This window comes from Takifugu flavidus, chromosome 16, assembly GCF_003711565.1.
Source record: "Takifugu flavidus isolate HTHZ2018 chromosome 16, ASM371156v2, whole genome shotgun sequence".
Taxonomy (NCBI): Eukaryota; Metazoa; Chordata; class Actinopteri; order Tetraodontiformes; family Tetraodontidae; genus Takifugu; species Takifugu flavidus.
In genome coordinates, this window is record NC_079535.1 from 10815807 (window position 1) to 10838590 (window position 22784).

General features: G+C 43.2%; 2 protein-coding genes and 1 long non-coding RNA gene across 5 annotated transcripts; 2 read left to right on the forward strand and 1 right to left on the reverse strand.

The window, feature by feature from the left end:
* The first annotated feature begins 4663 nt into the window (after positions 1–4663).
* b9d2 (B9 domain containing 2) lies at positions 4664–5416 on the forward strand. The gene has a single exon (XM_057059290.1). The coding sequence runs from the start codon at positions 4858–4860 to the stop codon at positions 5413–5415; it is 558 nt and encodes a 185-aa protein (XP_056915270.1). The 5' UTR covers positions 4664–4857; the 3' UTR covers position 5416.
* A 4191-nt stretch (positions 5417–9607) lies between these two features.
* On the reverse strand, positions 9608–13229 carry pax1a (paired box 1a). The gene is given in 6 exon segments (XM_057059288.1): positions 9608–10198; positions 10468–10528; positions 10531–10683; positions 11025–11158; positions 12025–12654; positions 12931–13229. Coding segments are annotated over 6 exon segments (1086 nt in total). The 5' UTR covers positions 12944–13229; the 3' UTR covers positions 9608–10103.
* A 205-nt stretch (positions 13230–13434) lies between these two features.
* On the forward strand, positions 13435–22784 carry LOC130540264 (uncharacterized). Of its 3 annotated transcripts, XR_008954345.1 has the most exons (7): positions 13435–13821; positions 14133–14464; positions 14674–14748; positions 16103–18429; positions 18934–19056; positions 21038–21402; positions 21904–22784. It is a non-coding gene; the product is annotated as an uncharacterized LOC130540264 (long non-coding RNA). The 3 variants fall into 3 exon arrangements; XR_008954343.1 differs by having other exon boundaries at positions 13435–14464; XR_008954344.1 differs by lacking the exon at positions 21038–21402 and having other exon boundaries at positions 13435–14464.

Here is a 22784-nt window from a genome sequence, read left to right on the forward strand (position 1 = left end):
GGCTTTATTCCGTGCCCCGGCATTGTTGATGGATTAACCCTAATGATGAAATCTAACCTATCTCCTCAGCTTGATCTAAAGGCTTCACTTCTGAGGAAGAGGTGCATCATTCACCAGGGAATTCACCCAAACCTGTTAAACTCAAGGCGAGCTGACGGCACTGGTTCCACTAGTTCCAATCAAAGCTTCCACATATGAGGGCAACCACCGATCAGCTGCTTTGCCATCCTTGTGAGCATTACTGAGGTGACAGACAGTCTCACACAGCGAAGGAAACTAAAATCCACCAAAGTCTGTTTCTTTTTATCAGCTGTGTTCAGAGGGATCGCAGATTTGCAGCATTCTGAACATGAAAAAGCCAAATAACGAGTCGCTCTGAAGTCCGACCACAGTGCGGTCAGTCTCCATTTGTGAGCCAGGTCTGCTTTAAATAAAAAGTAATCCACCCCCCCACCACGACAACCACCCCACACCCCCACCTCAATCCACCCACCCCGGCAAATTTACTCTCCAAAATTGCACTCTTCGGAGTATTGTCAGAACGCACCAGGTCCTCCTTTCTTGCCAGAGTGTAACTAGAAACTGCCTGTAGAGGACACCAGCTCCAAAGGCCGACACCTGCAATGACGAACCCGAGGGGATCAATCTTCATTTATCCCCCACATCAGCAGCAAGGAAAGAAACTGGACCCCCCTGACCCAAATGCTGGATTCATGTGATGAAAGTCAAAAGGCAAACACTTTGAGAAGACCTCTTAGGAGCCTCCCAGAGCAACTACAGGACAAGACGCAGGCAAAAGCCACCACAGAACCCAAACCTGGGTTATTTCTTACTGCTTTAATAAGGGATGTCTAGAGATTATTCAGATTATATATGGGTAAATAAATGCGAATAATGGGTGTTATTATATAGGCTTAATTGTAAAGTCGCATTAAAGTATGCACGTTTTAAACACTTTCTTTCAAGAATAAATCACAATAATTCCACGAGAGGAGGTAAAGTGGCTAAAAATAGCACCGCAACCATGAAATCGGTGTGTAAATATCGTCTGTAACTCATGAAAATGCACTGAAGCTGTTTGAGTGGGGATATTATATAATACTGAGTGAACAAGACGTTTCACACAGCTGAAATGAGCCCAGCACTGGCTGCTTAATTCTGTCCATCAGTAATAATAAAAGTTAGTTCTGCAGTACAGGAACACCGTCCACAGAACTTTCACTGGGTCGACCACAACACGATTGTTTTTATCAGGGCAAAAGAACACGTAATTTATGATTTGCACATCTCCTCTATCTTATGTAAATAGCTAAATAGCTCCTGCACTTATAGTCTAAGGCATTTAATGTAAACACCATCTGTAAAATATGTTTATAGCACAACCTGGTAAACGACTGTAAAAATAACCGCACATACTGTATTTATTAAGTTATTATCCTCACTTGCTGCTTCTTTTGCACTTCTGGTTAGATGCTAAACTGCATTTTGTTGCTCTGTACCTGTACATGTGCAATAACAATGAAGTTGAATCTAATCTAATCTAAAAGAAGCCTTCCTCACCCCCACCCCAGCCTTTTGCATATGCCAGTGGACCCAGCACGGCATTAGAGCAAGTCTTGTTTGTAATGGACAAACAGCTTTCTTCCTCCCAGATCACACATCCTCATCAGATTCAGGCCTTTATTTGTGTTTTCTTCTTTGACACACAGGCAGCCTTGGATTTCACCTGTAGCCCGAGCCCTTGGTAACCCTTGATAGGTGTCTGCCCCTTCTCAGGTCTCATATCTGTGAGAGCAGGAAGAGACGACCGGCACTTCCTCCATCACTCTGACACTCGCCTTTTGTCTCTACGCAGACACAAAGAGACACTCTCGGCGCAGTAGAGATGGATAATGGCATTTCTCTGTTTGTTTCCCATGAAGGAGCAGATACACGGCATATTTTCGTTGCAGATAATTGAACCTGTCAAGTCGCACAACAAGCGTAGTTCTTTAGTGCATCTGACAGTGCGCAGAAACATTACATGGTAAATGTAAATATTAGTTGGGTCGTACAGATCACATAGATAAAGGTGTGAGTAAAACAATTACTAGGGCAGTTACGGTATTCCCGCGTTTCCCATTAGAGTTTCACAGCGTGATGGACGGTGGGTTGAGGGTGAAGGAGAAGAAGACTGAGCAGTTGAAGCCTCTCTGCACGGCCATACCTTGCTATTGTGGCTTGGACGTGTGGCTGGTGGTTGACGCAGTCTGCAGCCGAGGGTGATGACTGAACGGAGATGCCACCCACATAGATTTGTATCTTGTCTGCAGGCAGGACAATTTCCAGGATAAATGTTGACACTGCACATTTCTTGCTTTCTTTCTTTTAAAAATAAAAGGACTTTCTCAATGTAGCTTTCCATTTGGATGTCTGTCTGTCTTTGAACTGGATGTTGTACAAAACCAGTTTGGTTGCTCTCTGGAGGGTTTCGGTTTAAAATACTTGTTGCCATCACTGTGGTTTTTTGTTACAAATTATACTGTATATGCAGTTCATTTGCCACAAAGACGTTTAAAGTTAACAGTTGCTGTAATTACTGTAATTGGTTTGTTGGCAAAGACCAACCATTCATATCTCCTCATGAGCAAGTCCACGTACTGAAAGTTGATACATAATTTCACAAATGAAAATGATGCGCTGCATAAATAAAGTTTGAAAAATTATAAAGCTACTAACATCTCACCTGTTACCTATATTTAAACCGAAATTGCTTCTGCAGTCGCTGTATGACAGTCTTTGCAGGTTTGGTCTAAAACAACTTTATTCCTCACCAGACTATAATATTTGTAGTTTGCAGCTGAGCAGGAACAGAGGAGATAGATTCCTTTCACCTCGGATCTCTCTAGGTGACTATTTTAATGTGCTGGTCAGAGTCGTTTGCTTATTATTTGTGAGTGTCCTATGCTTGTCTGTCTGCCATGTTGAAGCACAAAGCCAGCATTAGCAGCCTGGTCAGCCACTGAATTCATATGAAAATATTGAACCTCAGTGCGAACAGCACTTCTACTATGTGCTTTTCCTGTCTTATAACATCTTAGCATCGTCATAGACAGTCTTTTGTGGGTTTTCCCTCTTCAGCCGGTCATGTCTTTGTGTTCTTGTCTGGAGAGAAGCCCTCAGTTCCAGCGGAGAGGCTATAGCACCCACCTGTTCCTTTAAAGCCCTTGTTTTTGCCATGCCAAATTAACAGCCACCCTTTGGGTCAATGCTGCGTGCAAGTGACGAGACGAGAGAGGCGTGTGGGAATACGACCAGAGTGCGAGAGACGTCCGTCCTGCACCGAGGCGCTGGTGGGCCTAACGCCCACGAACCGACCGAACAGAATATTTCCTGTTCAATGCTGACGATACTGTCAATATGGGAAAGGTCAGATAGTATGTGATGTTTTATTTAATCCAGGATGCTGCCAAAGTCAATAGGTCGGGCAAGCTGGTGTTGATTTATAGCTTGTCTTTGGTAATCGACCAACGGCTTTTTTAAAATCAGACAACTGCTTGTGGCTGGCAGGTATGACTAGTGCTGTTGTCACAGACGCCTATAGGGAGTGGCAGCCGAAGGGCCTGGTAAAAGGTTGATTAATGGCAGTCAGCGTTGTTTACCTTTCAGCATGCGCTGCATTATCTCTTCAACTCGTTGCATGACAACGGCATTCACTCCCAGTTCTACAGGGCAGATGCAGTATCGCGCAGAGCTATGGGTTCCGCATGTTTTGACCAGACAATAGCTGTTATCAGACATTATGATGTTATCTGTTGGACCCACTGATCAGGTAATAGTCTGGGACAGTGAGTGCAAGGTTAAACCATTTTAACCCAACTTTAGTCGGCTAAAGGCCACAATGAGAAAATCTGTTTAACCGTGATAAATATTGTCAATTCAGTTGGTTCAATTCCAGAAATCCAACTCGCTATACATTTTTCATCTTTTTTTAAACTAATTTCACTTAAAATCTTTTACAAAAATATAAAAATGCTTTTTTTCCCCCTCCCCTTTTCATAGGATGTTCAGAATTTCCAGCTTCAGGTCAGAATTTCTACCTTCTTGGATAAGATGGTACATTTATCCTGACAAACAGATCATTTCCATTGTATTTTGTCCCAAACCCTTCAATTAAGTGTAATCCAGGATATTTCGTCTTTAGTTCATAAAAAGACGCATAAACATATAAACGCTTGACTTCATTTGCAGCTGTAGGACAGACCTCTCGACTCATTAATTCCGTCTTCTTCTAAATTTAAATCAAACATGGACGCTGAGAAATCCCTCTAAAAAAGATCAAACATCAAGTGTGAAGATCAAAGAATGAAAGATGCTTTCACATTTGATGACCATCTGTCATCGGAGCTTTGATTTATAGCAACATGCTATATTACACCAATGTTACATTGTACAACTGCCCTCTTGGAATCATTTTTAGGCAGCAACTATAGAAAAAATACAAGGTAAGATAGTAAAAATAAGTTCAATTCTAATTCTAATTGTAATAATTATAATTCCAATAAAATAGTGGAGCTGTCAAGTTAAATATGCCATAGTTATGGTAAATATGCTCATCAGTTGCTGTAACTTCCTGTGGCTTTGAAATGGAGCACAAGGTTTAACTATTAAGAACCTTTAGAAAAACCAAAAGTACTCAAATTAAATGTAATGTTCCACCAATTGACTCAACAAGACAACAAAGATTTGTGTGGACGTATATAAAGCATTTAAGTTAATAAGTTGATACTTCAACAGCAGAATTTTAAATAACAAATCAGGCTAAAACATATTTGAGGTGTTTTTTTGTTCACTTTCTATCTCCCTTCCCCTCCCTGGATGGGGGTGTACAGTATCTACAGATATAATATGGCAGAGCTGCATATTATTGGCCAGATTGTGGGAGCGAGCGGATTCCCAGAGAGCTGCCTTTTCTGCAAATGGGGCGTTCATACGGGAGCAGCGTGGCGTCTTCTGTCGGGGCTTAGAGAGGGTCAGACCCAGGTGGACCTCCCCCAGATTGGCGAAATGGCGTACTGGAGTCACCCGATTGATCTGCACTACGCAACCAAGGGCCTCCAAGGCTGGCCCAGTCTCCATCTCCAAGTGTGGCACCAAGACTCGTTTGGACGAAGTGAATTGTGCGGTTACGGCTACTGCCACGTCCCCTCCAGCCCTGGACATCACCGGATCAGCTGCGCGACCTGGAGGCCACTTGGTACTTGGCAAGAGCAGCTGGTGCAGAAGTTTATCGGCGGGGGTCACCAGCTCCGCAAGCCGGACCTCATTTACAGCGGCGCGGACAGATACAGACTGAACACCGAAGCCATGGGGACCGTGGAGCTGGAGCTTGACATCATTCTGAGGCACTTTGACAAATATGGTGTCAATAGTTAACCCCAAATGAGATGAGGATACATTATTCAGAGACAAATGGCTTATTTTAAGACACTAGTTTTGGGGGTGTTAGTGAGTAAATCATGGCGTGAGATGCTTTTCTCAGGGCTGCATCGCTACTTTGCATAAACAGTAGTCTAAACATTTTTTAAAAAGTCTCTAGTATTTTGCTAAAATTTGGGCGTGTTAAAACAAAAACAAAACAGCTAAGAGGACGTTTTCCTGGGTTTTGAGCAGGTGGAATCGTGTTCACCCATTACAGAGCTAAAAATTATACAGTACTGAGAGTTCCGCGTGTCGGTAGCTCGCACGCTAAAAATCCAACAAAAGCTAATTTTAGTACCTGTTAACTGCTGACAACAATAATCCAGTTTAAGTGCCCCAATCTGAACTTATACTTAAGACTTCTTAAAAGGATCATTTTCTTTCAATCCTCACGTAATAGAGAACACTTTTGACACGGTTTGTGTAATAAGTACGGTAATATACAATCATTGATCATTATTATAATTAGGAAAAGGCACACGGTCACAATTACTATGGAATTATGTAGTTTTTAACTACATGAAAAGCAAAAATGATATTACAGCATAAAAAGGCTATTGAAAATAAGTAAGGGAAGTTTTCTATTGATTGTTAGATATCTACAAAACCCCAAGGAAACATGGGAGAACATGAGTAAGACCAGAAATCCCAAAGAATTAGGGTCACATCTCTGTCAGTCTACAATTGGAAACAGGCCCCAACTAATTCTTCGTAGTGTTTAAAAAAAGAAGTTTCTTCAAAAGTCCAACATGAAAACAATGCGAATGTGCTTTTTAACATTCGTCATAAAACATTATATGTGCTACACATTTCCCTTTCTTTTACCAGCCTTTCAGGCAAAGCAGCAGATAGTTCAGGTCCAGACTCACATTTTTTAAGGGAGCGTCATTGTTTTCACGTAATAAAAATATCCAAAGAATATCTGAGGTTTCTCTTGAATGCAACACGTTGTGTGTGTGTATGTGTCTGCGTCTGTGTGTGCGTGTGTGTCTTCAGAGTGGTATATATTTCAGAAGACTCTAAATAAGTCACAGATGGGCAGCAGGGCAGAACATTAATTCTATCGGCTCCACAAATTAGAGAGTATCCTCCTGCACTGCGGACCGTCTCTGTGTCTGGGCACAGAGCTTCACTAAAATAGTGCTTCTGCTACAAAACTGCTGACAAATTTCCATAACGGACATCTGTATTCTGACAGTCCAGCAGCGAACTGCCAAGTCCTTGAGATGCTGACATTTACATACTTATTACTGACAATACACTAAAATTACAAGCATTCTTGGATTCACACAAATAAGAGCTCCTTTTAATTGCAAACCTAATTTCATACAATCATCAAAGCCGTGGCTCGGCCTGATGTTATGGTTATTCTTTCTTCCTGTATTGTTATATCCAGTGGCAATGGCAAAGGCTCCTGGGAGCAAATGGGAAATGATACGTTTTCATTTAGATGTCATCTCCGTGTCTCTGTCCCTTTTTCTTTCAAAGCATCTGGTTGATGTGGTGAGCTGGCAGAGCATGTATGAACATGGGCGGGAGGCATTTATCATCCTCCAGACTAAAGAGCTGTAACTCTAACCTGCTTGGAAATCCTGTGGAAAAAAAAGAATCGATGCCGACTGCAAATACAGGGATAAGATGCTTTCAGTTTTGGATGGTAAAAACCCGAACGTAGCACACACCGCTTCCAATGAATATTGCGCAATGCTGGGTAGATTTGAGACAGAATCAGTTTCTCTTTGGTTAACCTGTTTGCTCACCTCTGTTTATCTAAAATAGATCTGTTGTTGCACCAAATTCAATCACACAAGGTGGACAGCGTTCTGGCAACGGTGGATGTAAATTCGTGACTTTGGGTCTGACGTGCTTGACAAAACCCAATATGCTTTTCAATAACTGTAACAATCCTGTTTCAACATGACGCACGCTTGTCTCCGAGGTGAGACGAGAATTTGCCAACTCGCCACTCGTGTTTGAAAAGGCTCCTCTTGTCTTCCTTTGCTTGTTTCCGAGCCGTCTGGCTCTGCCGGAGCGTTTTAGTCTGTCCCGTCATTGGTTTCTTGTTAGTTTTGAGTCATGCAACGTTAAAGACTGATTCATGAGAAGCTGGTGTAAATCAACAATGAGGTGTCCCTTCTTGTTGTTCACACGGCTCAATGATGGGGAGACAAGTGTAAATTGGTTTTAAAATGGAATTTAAATTGAATTGTGACAACCAGGGTTTGAGCGTTTTGGTCCTGAAGAGTAATTTAATCACTAACTTAGGGGAAATATTTGCACAAGGTGACTCAAGTCTCCGGATGAAAATTGGATGAAGGCTAAATAGAATGTGTCTGAGAGTATTAAAAGTTGTCTCTGTCTCCGTGGAACACAAACTGAGGGCCTCTCAGCTGCTCTCAGATTTGAAACTTTCCTCCCTACATGTGCGCTACAGGCAGTTCACGCTCATTAACCACCTCCTATTGTTCACTTTAGCTATTTTGGCACATTGACAGTTTCTTTATTAAGCTGTGTATTTTCTGAAAATTCCTTTTTGGTTCCAATTGCATCATTTGAAATATATATATTTCAAATAACATAACAAATCCTTGAGAAAAACCCCATCTAACCCACCTGCTGCTGCAGCACAGAGGGTCTGCTGGAGACTCAGTGGGCGGCATCGCTTTTGGCCCTGATTGATGACCGTAGGTCCCGCAGGAAGCAACCCCGCCACCATGAAGGAGTGTTTTCTGAACCCCAAGTGGTATCCGGCAAAACAAAATGACTCCAGTCAGGGAGCGCGTGCACTCATAAGCCATCTTAATGTTTAGATACACTCAGCCACTTGGGATCTGGGTGCACAAAAGCGGAAGATTATCAACTGTGAGACAGGGCTGAGAAGACGCTCGAATTCCGGAGCGGATCCTACAGAGAGTGATCAGGGTCAGCGTTCTGCGGTCAGAGCCTGGTTTTTAAGCGACTTTCTCTTGTCCGTGAACCTTTTCCAGAAGCCTCCAACTGACTGAACCAGTCAGAACCAACATAATTATTCTGCCATAACCTTCGCTTCATGTTGTTTCCTTGAGTGCAGGGGTCAATGCAGCACAACTAAAACTGCACTAAACAAGTTCGCAAGTGTCACAGAAAAACAGGCCGAACAAATTTGTGCATCCACAAAATCTCCAGATTTTTTAACAGCTCAAAAGGGCACCGACCGGCCCAGGGATCTATTGAAGCCGGGCCGTGTGTTCAGAGGAGCGAATCGCAAACAGGGTTTTACTTAGCATGAACTAATTCACTACAGCGTTGAATCATCAGACATATTTACTTCGCATAGGGTCGTCCACAAAGACGGCGCTGTAAAAACACACAGATGCTCAGTCTTCCAAAACAAACCGCCGAGCTGTCACCCGGCAGCCTGTGTCGCACATTTCTCCGTGACCTCGCCGTCAGAGCACAGACTAAAACATATTTGTAGGTTAAATGTGAGGAGTGATTTCTTTTGTTCGGAGCTGCGCATCATTTCATATCCGCGTTTCATTGTTCCCATTTTTATTCTCGATTTAAAGAGAATTCTTTTTTAATGAACTGGATGAACTTCTGCTGCACATGTCAAGCTCTCTCCAAACATTTCATATGGTGAGAATATGGAAGGCGTTATGCTGCACGAGTGACCAAACTTAAAGCCTAATCTTAGAAACGAACCTAAAAGTGGTTAAAACAGTATTCAGATTCACAGCGATAAAAGCATGGGCTGAAAATGGATCCCTGGAGCTGCTTGTGCCTGGATTTCTCCTTCATTAAGGTGCGCAATCAGATCTCTGAATCCAGCATTATCAGCTGAAAGCCCGGCTAATTATGCCGCATTTTGCAATTTGTAGCCACACACCGAGATGACTGACCTTTAGCACAAACTCTCACTGACCCTGCGGATTGTTCCATCACCCCAGACAGAAAATAAGCATCAGGTAAATGGAAAGATTCCCCTTTCAGTCAATTGAATGGATGCGCAAGATTTACTAATATTACTGTCACTGGAAGAAGGTAATTTATTCCGCATTTATTCCTAAAAGTGCAAAAAGAGTCCGTTTTGATTAGCACCGGAATTCAGAAATCTGTCGGGGATTATCTGAACGGGCCTCCCGTAATAATGCGTTGCGACACGGGCGCGTTTTGAAAAGCCTTTATTTAGAATATTTACAATGACATTATAAAAAATATAGAATAAACGCTTTGGCAATTATTTTACATTTAAACAATCTCCTTGTTCACATTGAGACACCGCGGAATCCGGAGTCGTGGCCACAAATTAATAATCGTTATCCATGTTAAGTAAATTGCTGGAAAGATCTTTTGCTTCAAAACAAAAGTTTAACCCCGTTGGAAATTTGACAAGATTTAAAAAAGGAAAAAAACTAGTAACATGAAAGATCGGGAAAATAAAGTAGAAGACCATCAACCAGTCGCTGGGGCGGCGAAACATTAATGTGAGCCTGCGTTCACGTAGCCACGAGGCCGCCAAAGTTCGACTTTAGGTGCGTGAAAATAACTTTAAAACAACCCGAAACAAGCTGCAGTGTTCGGACTTACTGTCGGGTGTTCGAATTGGGGAGAAATGCGTTCATTAAGCGGCTGGGAAGAGATCAAGGCGTTCCAAGTCCCGGTTATGATGATGAGGTAAGGAGGCTGGTTGCGTGCACCCCGTTCAAGTCTTCGTGCTGCTGCTGTTTGCTCAGGGGACTGGGTGGTTTTCTGTCTCCTGCACAGCGAGGGGGGGGAAAGACGGTCGGTCCGGGCGCACAAGCTCTGCACGGTCAATATTTAATAACTTCCTTATAATTAGCTGTGGGATTTGGTTGTGTTTGCAGTCGTTACGGTCACTGGTTATTGCGAGACCGCGCGCGAGAATGGTGAAAGGCCAGTTATTCAGAAGTCAGGCAGCAGACAGCAATAATAATAATAATATTAACATTAATAATAATAATAATAATAATAATAATAATAATAATAATAATAATAATAGGCTACCTTCTCGGGCCTGGTGCTTAAAGGTCATGGGTGAGTGGATCTCCCCTGCATGCATGCTCATCCCTCCGCCTGGGTGAGACAGAGCGGGCTCTGCGGTTGCCAGTGGTGGTGGTGGCCCGGGGCCACATAGCCGCCTGGTGGCCCGCTGTACACCCCGTACTGGTTGGAGGGTGAGTATGCGCACGCTGAGACATAACCGGACAGTGTCGAGGAGGGCTGCGGGCAGAACAAGCGGACACGAGCAGAAATGAGCACAAACGCGATGAAAACACGAGTTGTAACAGCCAGACAGCGGCGGGTCTCTGGAGCTGAAGTACAAAAATACTGGGGATTCATTTAAATTGGCTTCTAATTTGTGGTTGGATCCTTGTCAAGTCAGTAATTAACTGAGAGTCAACACAAATGATTGCTTCCAATGTGAGAGTCACTTTCTACATCTCCAACATTTTCAGGCTTTACAATTGGCCAGTCATGAAAACAGCTGTTCACTTTAGAATTACGGTGGATTCCCAGTGTTTAAATTAAACGGGACTCTTTTTTTAATGCCCTCTTTTTACCTGAGCATATTTAATGTCGGCGTCGATGGCTGACTTGTCGATCCCGTTGACTGCGTGAGCTGCCGGGAAAGCTGCTCTGTTGACGCTGGTCCAGTCCTCCATTTTTGGTGCATATCCATCGGCTCCAGCGATGGCTGATTCAGAAACAGCGATTTCAAAACCAAAAAAAAACCCCAAAACACGTCAAATAAACACCAAGCTACTGGGCCGCAGAGTTTAGGATGAACCCAGACAGGAATGTAAAACACACCTTTCGTTTTCAAACCAGAGGCTTTATCCGAAATGATTTTATGGTTAGGATTAGTTAAACCATTTCATATAATGCTGAAATTATTGCAGTTAATTATGCGGAAACAGATTGCTGAATTTTGTTGGCTTTAGAAAATATGTCATGTTTTTTTAAAATACAATTTATTTAATTAAATAATTTAATTAAATTAATTCATTATTCTTTTTAAGATGACGCATATTTGAATAGTAAAAAAAACTTTAAAGTAAACAAAGTTATCAATCTATAAATATTGCTTTTTAATTAATAATTTAAATATTTGTTTTATGTTTATGTCGTGTAGTTAAACATATTGTAGATTTACGCGTATATCATTAAGGCAAAACGCTCGTAAATTTAAAAAGTGAATAAATAAATAAACTTTCAAAGTTTGCAATATTTGCATGCTGGAATAAATGTGATCTCGTGTGATTAAAAAAACGCCTGGCAACGCTATACTGTTTGCGAATATGGAGGGAATGACAGGAGAAGCAGTGACATATGTCTGTAGTAGCTGAGGGATTAAAGGGGATCTAACAGGTGAGCAAAGTGTTTGCAAACGCATCATCCCATGAAAAGGCCCATTGAGAGTGGACTTTCAGCTGAACGGTGAAACGCAGTCCCGTATTATTGTCCTGCCGGCAGCCAGAACTGGTTCTATAGTCATCCATCACGCACAATAATAACCAGCGGTGGCCTAGATCTGGTCCCAGAGGGTCGTGTTGCTCTCACCTGTAGGATCCATGAAGGCTCGTATGCCGAGGATGTTAGTGACGGTGTGAGCAGAAGGCCAGGGCCGCGATAAGCTCATATGTCCAGCCGTCACCGGTACTCCAGGAGGGCTGCCCATTTTAGTTCCCGTAGGGGACATGGCGTTGGGGTAGGAGTACGGGTAGATGTGGTTGTAGGAGAGCCCGGCCTGCGTGGAGCCCTGCTTGTTGCTCTCGTACTGGTTGGGCTGGGACAGATTTCCAATCTTGTTGCGTAAAATCCGGCTGATCGAGCTAACGGACGGGACGTTGTACTTGTCACAAACTCCGTCTGCTAAAAGCCTGTCCCGGATCTCCCAGGCAAAGATCCCCGGATCGTTTTGTTTGTATTCCCTAATGTTTTTCACCACGTTGGGTGTCGTGACCCGCGGTTTGCTTCCACCGATGGCGCCGGGCAAGATGGAGCCCGTCTCGTTGTACCTCGCCAGAATTTTGCTCACGCAGCCGTGGGAGACTCTGAGCTGCCTGCTTATATCGCAGGGTCTGATCCCGAGCTGAGCCAGCTCCACTATTCTCAGACGGATGGCGTTGGGCAGGGGTCGCCCATTGACGAACACACCGCCTAACTGGTTCACCTCTCCATAGGTTTGCTCTGCAGGATCGTGCAAAAACACATGGGAATTAATTATTAATTAAAGACTGTTGACGTGCGCCTACCTTTGCAAATAATAAATGATATTTTCTCGAACTATTTAAAGAAAACATCTCAAACGTTCACAGCCTTTTGAAGTGATGAAGAGTCACTTTGGAATTTTTTTCTTAGAAGTTACAGTAAAAAAAAAGTATGAGTCGTGTAAAGAAACAGCGTTAACATCTGGATAAAAATACAACTTTTAAAACTCAGGAAAGAAGTGTAAAACGGTTGTACCCCAGAACCCCATCGGCACAACGGATTTTTTTTTTAAAAAATGGCGAGTTGCGTTTTTGACAGTCGACAGCTCTCCAAAAAACAAACTTTCTACAGGATGAATGGTGAAGAAGATGAGGACGCTTGAAGCAACCAAAAAGTGGGGCTTCAAAACACTGCAATAAACTAGAAAGGCTGCAGCCTCCTCGAGTCTCGGTGTTCCCAAGTTGGAGGCGAAAAACTCCGCAAAAAAAATCTAAATTTTTACGCAAGCGTGGTGATCTCGATACGCGTCCATAAGCGTCGCACCACTGAAGCATGCAGTCGGTGACCCAGGCTTACCCATTTGTCTGTATGTTCCGAGATGCTGAGATATATAGGTGCCGCTTGGAATGGCTGAAAGCGTCCGAGGGAGAGCGGAGAAGGAAGGGGAGCGGGAGGACTGAGCCCCACAGGAGGGAAAAGAGATCTCTTAAATTTCCTCCGACTGTAGCGCGCCCCCTTATTTTCTGAAAGAGAGTGGCTGCAAGGTACAATGGCACCAAAGTGATCCTCATCCGATAAAAGCAAATTGGCGTTAACCCGGCGGCTCCGGAGTTTGCTGGAATTAATTTGACGCGTCCTCCACGTCAATCTTCGCTTCGCCTCTGCTCCGCTTCCATTGGTTCCCCTGCGCTGGAAACGCTGTCAGCCAATGCAAACCCCATCCGGTCGGAGCCGCGCAGCCTCCTTCAATATTCTGCTTAGGGGAAGTAGAAGAATGGGACGATTCTGATCCAACACGCAGCTCTCCGGTCCGGACTCATACATAACAGGGAATATAGACAGCGGGGTGGCCAAAACTTTCCAAGGATTATGTTTACAGCGCTAAATTTACATAGGAAGGTTGTCGAGAAGCAAAAGTGGCTTTAGGTGTGCATTCATGTGAAATTATTGTGAAATAGCCATATGATGAATGAAGAGTTAGGGCGATTGCATAATATTTTATTTGAATATTGAATTGAATTTGAATGTATATAAAAAAAATCCATATGAATTGTGCATGACTGGTATCTATTTTTAATATTATTATATAGGAGAAATGTATTTATCTTTTATAAAATATTCTGAAGTGGTTGGTTTTAAGTGTTAACTGCCTCTTTCTCTGGACACCCCCCTGGATTGGTTTCCTGCGACTCTGATTGTTCATGTTGGTTATAAAATGTGGACGTTTTGGGCCACAGGTCGCCCAAGATTCGCCGCCCGAGTCTTTTTATGGGCCACTTTTGTAGCATCAGACGTGGGAGGAGGCTCGTGTAATCGATACGCCTGCGGATCGCGGTTATGGGATATGCCAGAGACGTACAATATCGCAGCACGCGCTCTGAGTTTCTTCAGAAGAGATCGGTTATGTGCTCGCAAAACGCGACTTGTAAAGGTTAACAGTGGACCCAACGGTAACCAGGTCCAGTGTCCACCCCCACCCCTCGCTTTCTGCGCCTCCTCGCATCTCTGTCTGCACGGAGATCTGCTCAGAGCCTGAGCCATCAGGGTGGGTCAGAGCAGCAGAGTCCAGGTACTGAAGCGGGTCGTCTCCGGAACGTTTTTCTCTCCTGATTTTAATTTTGCATCTGTACTTTTTTTTTTTTTTTTACACTGGGCTGCAGATCCGGTACAGTTTGATCTAGGGAACAAGATTAAGGGAACGATGTGTGTGTGTGTGTGTGTGTGTGTGTGTGTGTGTGTGTGTGTGTGTGTGTGTGTGTGTGTGTGTCTCTCTCTCAGGACCCCCCTCACCTGGAGGACTGTGGAATTGCATCTCTTTGTCGCTGGTTGTGTCGCTTGCGCACGTTTTGCACGGTAGGTCCAACATTGATTTCGGATTGTAAGATCTACATTTAATACTGGAAACATAACACTTCTTTTATATTCATTTCTTTTATAGATTATCATTTGTTCTGTAGTTATAACGTGTGTGTGTGTGTGTGTGTGTGTGTGTGTGTGTGTGTGTGTGTGTGTGTGTGTGTGTGTGTGTGTGTGTGTGTGTGTGTGACTATACTGGATTGATATATTTTACGCACGCATTTCCAACGAAACGAATGTTTTATTCTAAATTGTTTCCCTGTAAAATAAGATAATACGAAAACAGGTGAAGTTGGATTGAAATTAACTATTAAATACATTTAACGAATTCTAAGTCTTTGAGGAAATAACTGTGCAAACATTAAGTGCAGTTTTTCAATGATTTTGCACTTTTTTTCTTTATTAAAGCATCTTTTTGTTGTTGATAAATATGTTTTCTTTAATCAATAATTTCTATTAGTTCAAGCCAATATCCAAATCCATATTTATCTTCTCCCCGCTGGAGTCTGCAAATTTTATTTTATGAAATTCATTTATAATATTATAATATTAAAGTCTTTGTCTTCGGAGGCCGATGAAAATTCTAAATTGTTAATACAAACGACACACAATTAATATTATTACTGAAGTTAAAGCGTATTTTATGATTTATACTTATGTTTTAGTTCGGGCGCAAAGTGTGGTGAATATATATAATAAGGTAATCAAAACGAAATATCCCTAAATATTCCGTCGTTTGAAAATAACTTCTAAAAACATAAATCAAGCTTGAAAAGGTCGGATCGAGCTGTCGCGCAGTGGGCCGCAGTAAGAATATAACAGTCAGTGTGGGATGAACGTTTGGTTCCGACCAGTTGGTTCCTCATTGCAACAAATGATTTTATAGATTATTCATCAGGTCACCTGGGACAGGTAAGCGTTCATCCCCGTGCCTGACGCGCGTCCCCGTGACTGAAACTAACAGAAACACCTGCGTCCACATGACAAAACCCTGTCATTTGGGAGGAACATAAAATCACATTTCAGCCGTGACGTGCAGTTTGAGTGTGCGTGTGTGTGCGCGCGTGTGTGATAAGGCATTTTAAACAAAAATAAGTGAAGCTCTTTCAAATCTATTAAAACGTTGGCTGCTTAACTGATTAACTTCTTAGTGGTTTTTAAAGTCTTTAAAATTGTCTATTGGTCCTAATTATTCTATCATTAATGACCCTTTTGGTAAGTTAACAATGTTAAATATGAGAGTTAGTTCATATTTATGGTCCATGATCGATGTGTGAAGCTTAGATGGCTACAGATCCTTCATGGAATAATTAATGTCCTGGACCTTAATGTTCTGGAGCTCTTGTCACAGGTGGACGTGTGATGTTTGGCCTTCAGATCAGAAACGTAAAGTCGTCTGAGGGACACCTGACACCCACAGGAGCGCCGACCCCTGACGGTAAATGTTGGTGTTGGTTTAAAGTGTCATCAGAAGGATTCACTCGCCCAAGCGTGCTTTATCGGGCCAGACTGTGGACTGAAGCGGCCGGTGGCTCGTCCCCTCAAACGGCCCCACGGTGCTGGTGTTGGATGCTGGGACCTTTCTGGTTATAACCACTTTAGAAACGGGTGGAAGTGATGCGTTTGTGTGCAGATCTGGCGCCACTTCTGTGTTTCTAAGTCTATTTTGTCAGAATAATCACAAACGCCACGTTGGAATAAACCTTAGAATGGTTTGATCCGGAATCGGCTCCTTCAGTTTTAGTGATGACGTCTGATCGACATCACGGTGAAGGTGTAACGAGAGCAGACGAGAATAAACTGCATACTGGCACCCAGGTCTGCTGATGAGCTCTTAAGCAAATGTAATGAATCAACATTTACTCTATTTTGGATCTCCAGACTCCAAAGGGCCCCATTCATCCCCCAGGGCCCGTTTCTATGGAAGTAATAGCTGAAATCTATGTTGGTCCTGACACGCACTGATTCCTGAAGAGTAATCCACCTCAGGTCAGACAAAAAAAGAGGTTTATCCACTTCTATCTGATCCTGAGTTGGTGATGTGGAGTTTCTTTGTACTCATGCTGCTGAAGTTCTGCTAAAAATGAGTTTTGGAAGGCAACAAGCGCAGTTCTTTTATAGCCACAGGACCCACTCTGAGCAGCAGAACACGCCTAATGAGGGCATGCGGCGGTGCCATGTGAGACATGCCAGCTTTTACCAGGCTGGGTAATTGCTTGTGACCTTCACTAAACATGTCTCATATGTCTCGGAGTTCTGAGGGCGCTTCTATTGGTTCCATTAAGGGAGATTCCTGAGAATTATTCCCCTCTTTTTAATTGTCTGTACAGGGAAGCAGGCAGAATCTGTCCGAAGGTGGGAGGGAGGCTACCAAAAAGGGGCCGCGGCATTTTTGTCCATCACGGGTAGTTCCGGTTTTGTTTCCTGGTGGAATCTAGGCGGACTGTTGTGTGTAGGACAGATCTGGTTTTCATTTAAAGCCGAACAGTGCGAGGAAAACACAGGCGACTGTTCTCTGTATGATTGCAATTCAAGAGAGCTCGCATCAAAAACGGGAGCGGCATTAAACCCGATACGCTGACCTTTGCCCGTGTCTGGAATTATGGGTTACACTTTAGAACGAGAACTCTGGATTGCTTTTTTTAAGCATTTTCCTTATATATATATATAATGTAACAGTAGCAAAAACAGACACACAACGGTTGACACGACACAACCTCTCGTGTAGGAGGGTTCTGTGGAAATGAGTATTTCTCCTCCTGTCAGGATAAACTGGTCCGAGGAGATGACAGAAAAAGAAGCTGCGCTCGTTTAAGGTCAAAAGTTGAGGCTGTTGATAGGAGGAGGAAAATGATGATTTCTTTTTTTCCAAGAATATAATAAATATAACCAGCTCCCACACAAGGGAGATTCATTAAATGGCTTCTATCACAGTCCAAATCTCAGCCTAGATGACATGTGAAGACTTTGCTTTAAAGGGGGAAATAACTTCCATTTCATGTTGACGTCCACATTTGTACTAACATATTTTGGTTAATCGTAAATCTATCGTAAATCTTGTTTCTCGTGCCTCATCGTGATCGTCTGCTGTAGTCTCCCCACAAACATGCTAAGTTTAAGATTTAAAGGGTAAACTTTAGGCGTGTGTCCGTGCTCTCAGGGGATCATTTTCCTAATTTAAATATTGAATAAAAGCACGACTTGGTGTTTTAAAACACTTCTGCTCTTTGATGGCTCATGTGCGTGTGTAGCGAGACAGATACCATAAAGATAATGGCTACTGGTCATACTGGTCATACTGGTAAGATCAGCAACTTGTGTGGCAACTGATAGAAATACATTATATCAGTAGGAGCATTCATTTGACATATACTTAAAGTCTTTGTTTAGGTTTTATTAAAGAGCCTTTTTTCTCAATTCACTTTGACCAAATGCCTTTTTCTAATAAAAATGTTTTTTATTCAGGTACAATTTTACACAATAATATCTGACATACATGGTGATTTTAGCATGCCATTCAACTGAGAAACTCTTTTGGGTTTTGCTTTCTCTTTTCCATGTGTACGCGCACCACTGCCCCCTGCTGGTCAGGAGCAAGGTTTGCCCCACACTGTGCACCCACGTAGAGTTCCCTCAGTGCCCTTCAGCAGGAAAGCTCTGTGCAGAAGGTTTGCAGAGGTAAGAAAAGGCTTAATTGGTGGTCATACACTTGAGAACAGACAGCACACACCTGCGCTGGGGAATTAATCGCAATAATTCCTTTGGAAAGGCAGCGTAACCACTCATTTGTGTTGACGCTGCATCATAAAGAGATGTGTGCAGTCGATCCACAGAATTTCTCTGGGCATTATTACGTGAGCCGTTTTATAAACCCCTCCTTGGTTGTTTTTTGGTGGTGCAGCATCATGGCACCGGGTCTGTTATTAATTAAGAAGAGGAACTTTAATTATTTTTGAGCACCTTAAACCTAATCCACACTGCATGTCGACGCTCACCACACTTGGAAATGAGACTAATGTAAACAACATCAGATCCTATATTGATAAATTCACCTTTGATTTTTAACAACAAGCTAGTTTTCCTTTTTAACATTAGCTCTCCGACTGCCTTGAAATAGCCATTTTAATCTGAAAACCAGTTGTGTGTCCTGAAGTTGTGTTCTAAATTTGTGTTCTAATCCAGATCCATACTGGAAAATTCCACAAAGGGACACTCAAGGCCTTCTATCTGAGGCAGTGTGATATCGTTTTCCGCTAAACCAGAAATCAAGGTCCTGGGCAGGCCTTTCTTCTGTCAAGGATAGGGGTACAGTATGCGTTCTGACAGTTGCTCCTTTTAAGATTAATGGGCTTATGAAAACCTTGTGTCTCCACTGAAAGCCACGCTCAATATCAGTCAGTGTTACCAGCATTATGGTGCTGGTCTGACAAAGAAATCCTGGGACAGGCTGAAAATCGATGTCACAACCAAATCCAAGACGGTGCAATGCGCGTGTGTTCTTCTACTTGCTGCGTGTTGAGCACCAAAATGTGCTTTCGAGTAGCAACGTGAAGACATTTTTGGTAAGTGAGGACATTTTGGCTGGTCCTCACAACTTCAACGAGGTTAGGGTTGGGGAATGCTTTATATGCATGGAAGTCCTTACAAAGATAGAAGTCTAAGGGCGTGTGTATGTTTCCAGAATGAGGAGGGGGGGCCTTACTGGATTTGATTCCTCTTCTGGAACAAAGGACATTCCAACTAACTGTGACGCTGCTTTTAGATAAAAGCTGTAATCCTGAGCAAGCCGTGCACTGCATCACTAACATCCACACGTGTTTATGGACTAACAAGGGGGGAACCCCCCCCCCCCCAAAAAAAAGCACAAGCTTTGAGAAATGTGAGCTCGTCTTCAGAAATATGCAGACGTGCTAGCAACTATCCTTGCACTCTATCAGTACCCTGACCTCAGTGAAACAGAGCCAGATGCTCATAAATACGTTCCCTTATTTCTACCCTTGTGTGCATGCCAGTTGGGTGGGGAAGTGGGTTTGTTTTGGGTGTTCTCACAATATTCCATCCAGTGGGTCACATTGAAACGTAGGAGAGCCTTACCGATTTCCTGACAGGCATAATATATTCCTCCCTCTGCTCGTCTGTCACGGTGGGGTTCTGGTGAAAGACGCACAACTCCAGCCCAGTGTCTGCATAATGGCGTCTTGTTTGTCCTGACACCTGTGAATTAATCGAGCGGGCTGTCTCTTCTGCTGTCGATCTGTTCCAGTTCTGGAAGCCTGGAAGCAGGCTCCAGATTTCCTGAGAGATCAGTCAGACCTACATGGCTGGATGTCAAAACAATCAGGCCACATGATTATTTTTTGGTCACACAAGCAGACGCTGCCCTTCAGCTTTTAACATACGCACGTGTGTTTTATGGGTTATAGATATTTCAGGAATCCTTCCTGTCTCTCATCGACCGTCCATATTTAGTCAGAATAAGCATATGCCCTTGAAAAGGTAATTATGTAGCGTAGACAAATTAGCCAAAGGGAGCACAAACCGCGCTCAGAGTGTGAGCCGGAGATCAGCTCAACCTACAGCGCAGGAATGGGGGACACCGTAGCTCACTCACACTGGTGGTGAAATATCTGACATGTTTGTGCTGAGTAGGGACAGACAGAGCTGCAACCAAGTCTGGACTTGCTGGCCAAGAAAAAGGCCCTTATAGCTTCTTTATTTTCCTTAGCGTGCCCATTCCTGATTCAGTGTATTGCAACATATTCTGGAGCACCGAATTTCCAATATTAAGAGCGCAAATGTACCGCAAATGTCTCCTTCCATTGTTAGATTAATGTGTTTAATTGTGTCAGCATGATTATCAAAGCTGCTGCTAATGAGGAACATTAAGAGCCTTTTTGGCTTGTTCTGCCTGTTGCTGTTTCCTGGACTTACTGAATGCAGCTTGTGCAGTGCCATCTACAGGCCCAATGAGGTACTGCACGCTAAAACCCAAACATTAAACATGTGAAAGGTTTTCACTTATTGTTTAGCAAAAAATAGAACATGATGAACACAAAAAGGTCAGTTGAGATCAAAGTCTCATCAATGTCCCTGCTCGTGTATCCATATCCGATTTGGGCAGGGAGCTAAAGCAGTATAACTGAGGTCCGTGAAGAAGACAGAAACAAAGAAAAGCTGCCATCTCATGTCGTCCCAACACACATATGGATAAAACCCCTAAAGCTCTTGGATATTTGTCAGCGACTGTCTTATTCACGGTCTAATTCGTGCTACAATTATCTCCAAGGTAAAGTTCTCGTGGAGGGTTCTTATAAGTGAGCCCAGATGCTGCGGACGCCAACCTGTTGCCACATCTCCAGAACGTCCGTGAAGACCGAACTCTGCACTGTCGTCTGCAACAGAGAGCATCTTGCACCCAAGACCCAGAAAGGGCCACATCAGCAGAATCTCTGGATCCTTTGACAGTGAGCAGCGACGCTGGCGGAGAGCCCCTTCGCTGGAACCGTGGCATCCGAGCTGAAGACTATCAAATCTACTGTGTTGGACCATGGAGATGTTCCTGGTCCTTGTCTGTGTAATCACCATGATTGCCGTAATGATGATAATGCATCCATTCTGTCCTGCTTGGAATGAAAGATGAAACAAATTGATGTAAGCGTGTGTATTTTTGTTTGGCTCGGTCACACGTTGGCCAAACCTTCTTTTTTATCAGGAAAAGTTCCCAGGTCATTTCATAAGTTTGTGTCTGTACCAAAGATGACAGGGAGAGTTTTTCAAGCTATTTCAAGAGGCTTTTTTTTAAAAAAAGTCTGTTTTTACTGGTACAATGGCTCCAAAAGGGGCAAATAGGCCAGCATTGCTGAGGATCTGCACTGGTTCTGCTGGTGACCGTTAGCTTTGTATCTCAGGATCTTATTTTAAGAGGCCCAAAAACAACTTTCCTAAAGAAGGAATCAAAACTCATCAATTTCAATGCAACTCGTGCAGCTTGATTGGATTATATACATCTGCTCGTGCACCGAAGGAACTGGTTCTTTCTGGATTTAAATGCCGACAAGCTGTTTGTTGCTGGTGTTTCTATCGTGGTTTAAAGTTATAAATCAAATTTGGGTAAATTCTCCCTAAAATGATTCAGGTGTTCTCTGTTTTCAGACTTTTCTACAGGCCAGGTTGAATCGCTCCTTCACAGGATGTGGGATTAACCAGAATGAACCTCCCAGAGTGGACGTTCACCACTTCAGTCAGCTTCTGGAGCTTCACATGCTTCTGCTGCTTCCTGGTGGAAGAGGTTCTTCCTGAAGCGTCGCTCCTGCAGCTGGTTCCTGAACTGGATCCCTCGATCCCTCAGTGTGAAAGTGCCTGTTGTCTTCTACCAAAAGTTCCCAGTAGAACTCTCAGCACTTAGAAAAGCATCTAACTGGGTTTGAGGACACACTTGGCAAATGAGTCCTGTCTTTTTAAGGCCGTGACAGAAAAATAACAATAATTACTGGAGTATGTAGCAATTTATATCCCGATAGAACTGAATGTGACTTTCAGGGAAGCAAATTGAATCCGTGTCACGTCGCCACTGCGGACTATAACCTGTTAATGCTGCTGAGGGTTGGTGTGCTGCTGAGACCTGTCAGCAACCCTCTGAAACTGATCCTCACGTTCCAGGACGGTTTGATGAAGCCAAGCCAGATGTTATTAGCTTTCTAGAGGCTTTCTAGAAGTTAAAAATGGATTTGTCTCTGTCTCAATGTCTTCGGACGATCCGCTGCAGGCCCAGCTCTGCCCTCTTTCTCAAAACTTCAGCCCAAACAAGTGCAAGCAAGTCCAGAGGGACACCATTGATGGGCTGCTTTTAATAGTTCTCCTCTGTCTTTAAGCACGTCAAAGAGCAACAGAAAGCCTAAAAGTGTTGCTGGTAAACTCTAACGTCCCACTGCACTTTTATTAAACACTTTAGGGAACAGGATGGACCTTGCTAAGACCGAAACCCTTCTGATTCGCTGGACGGACCCGAAAATAAAGCTCCAAATTCCTCAGAA

Excerpts from the sequence above, each read along its gene's own strand:
- b9d2 (XM_057059290.1), top strand. The coding sequence starts at position 4,858 with ATGGGGGTGTACAGTATCTACAGATATAATATGGCAGAGCTGCATATT.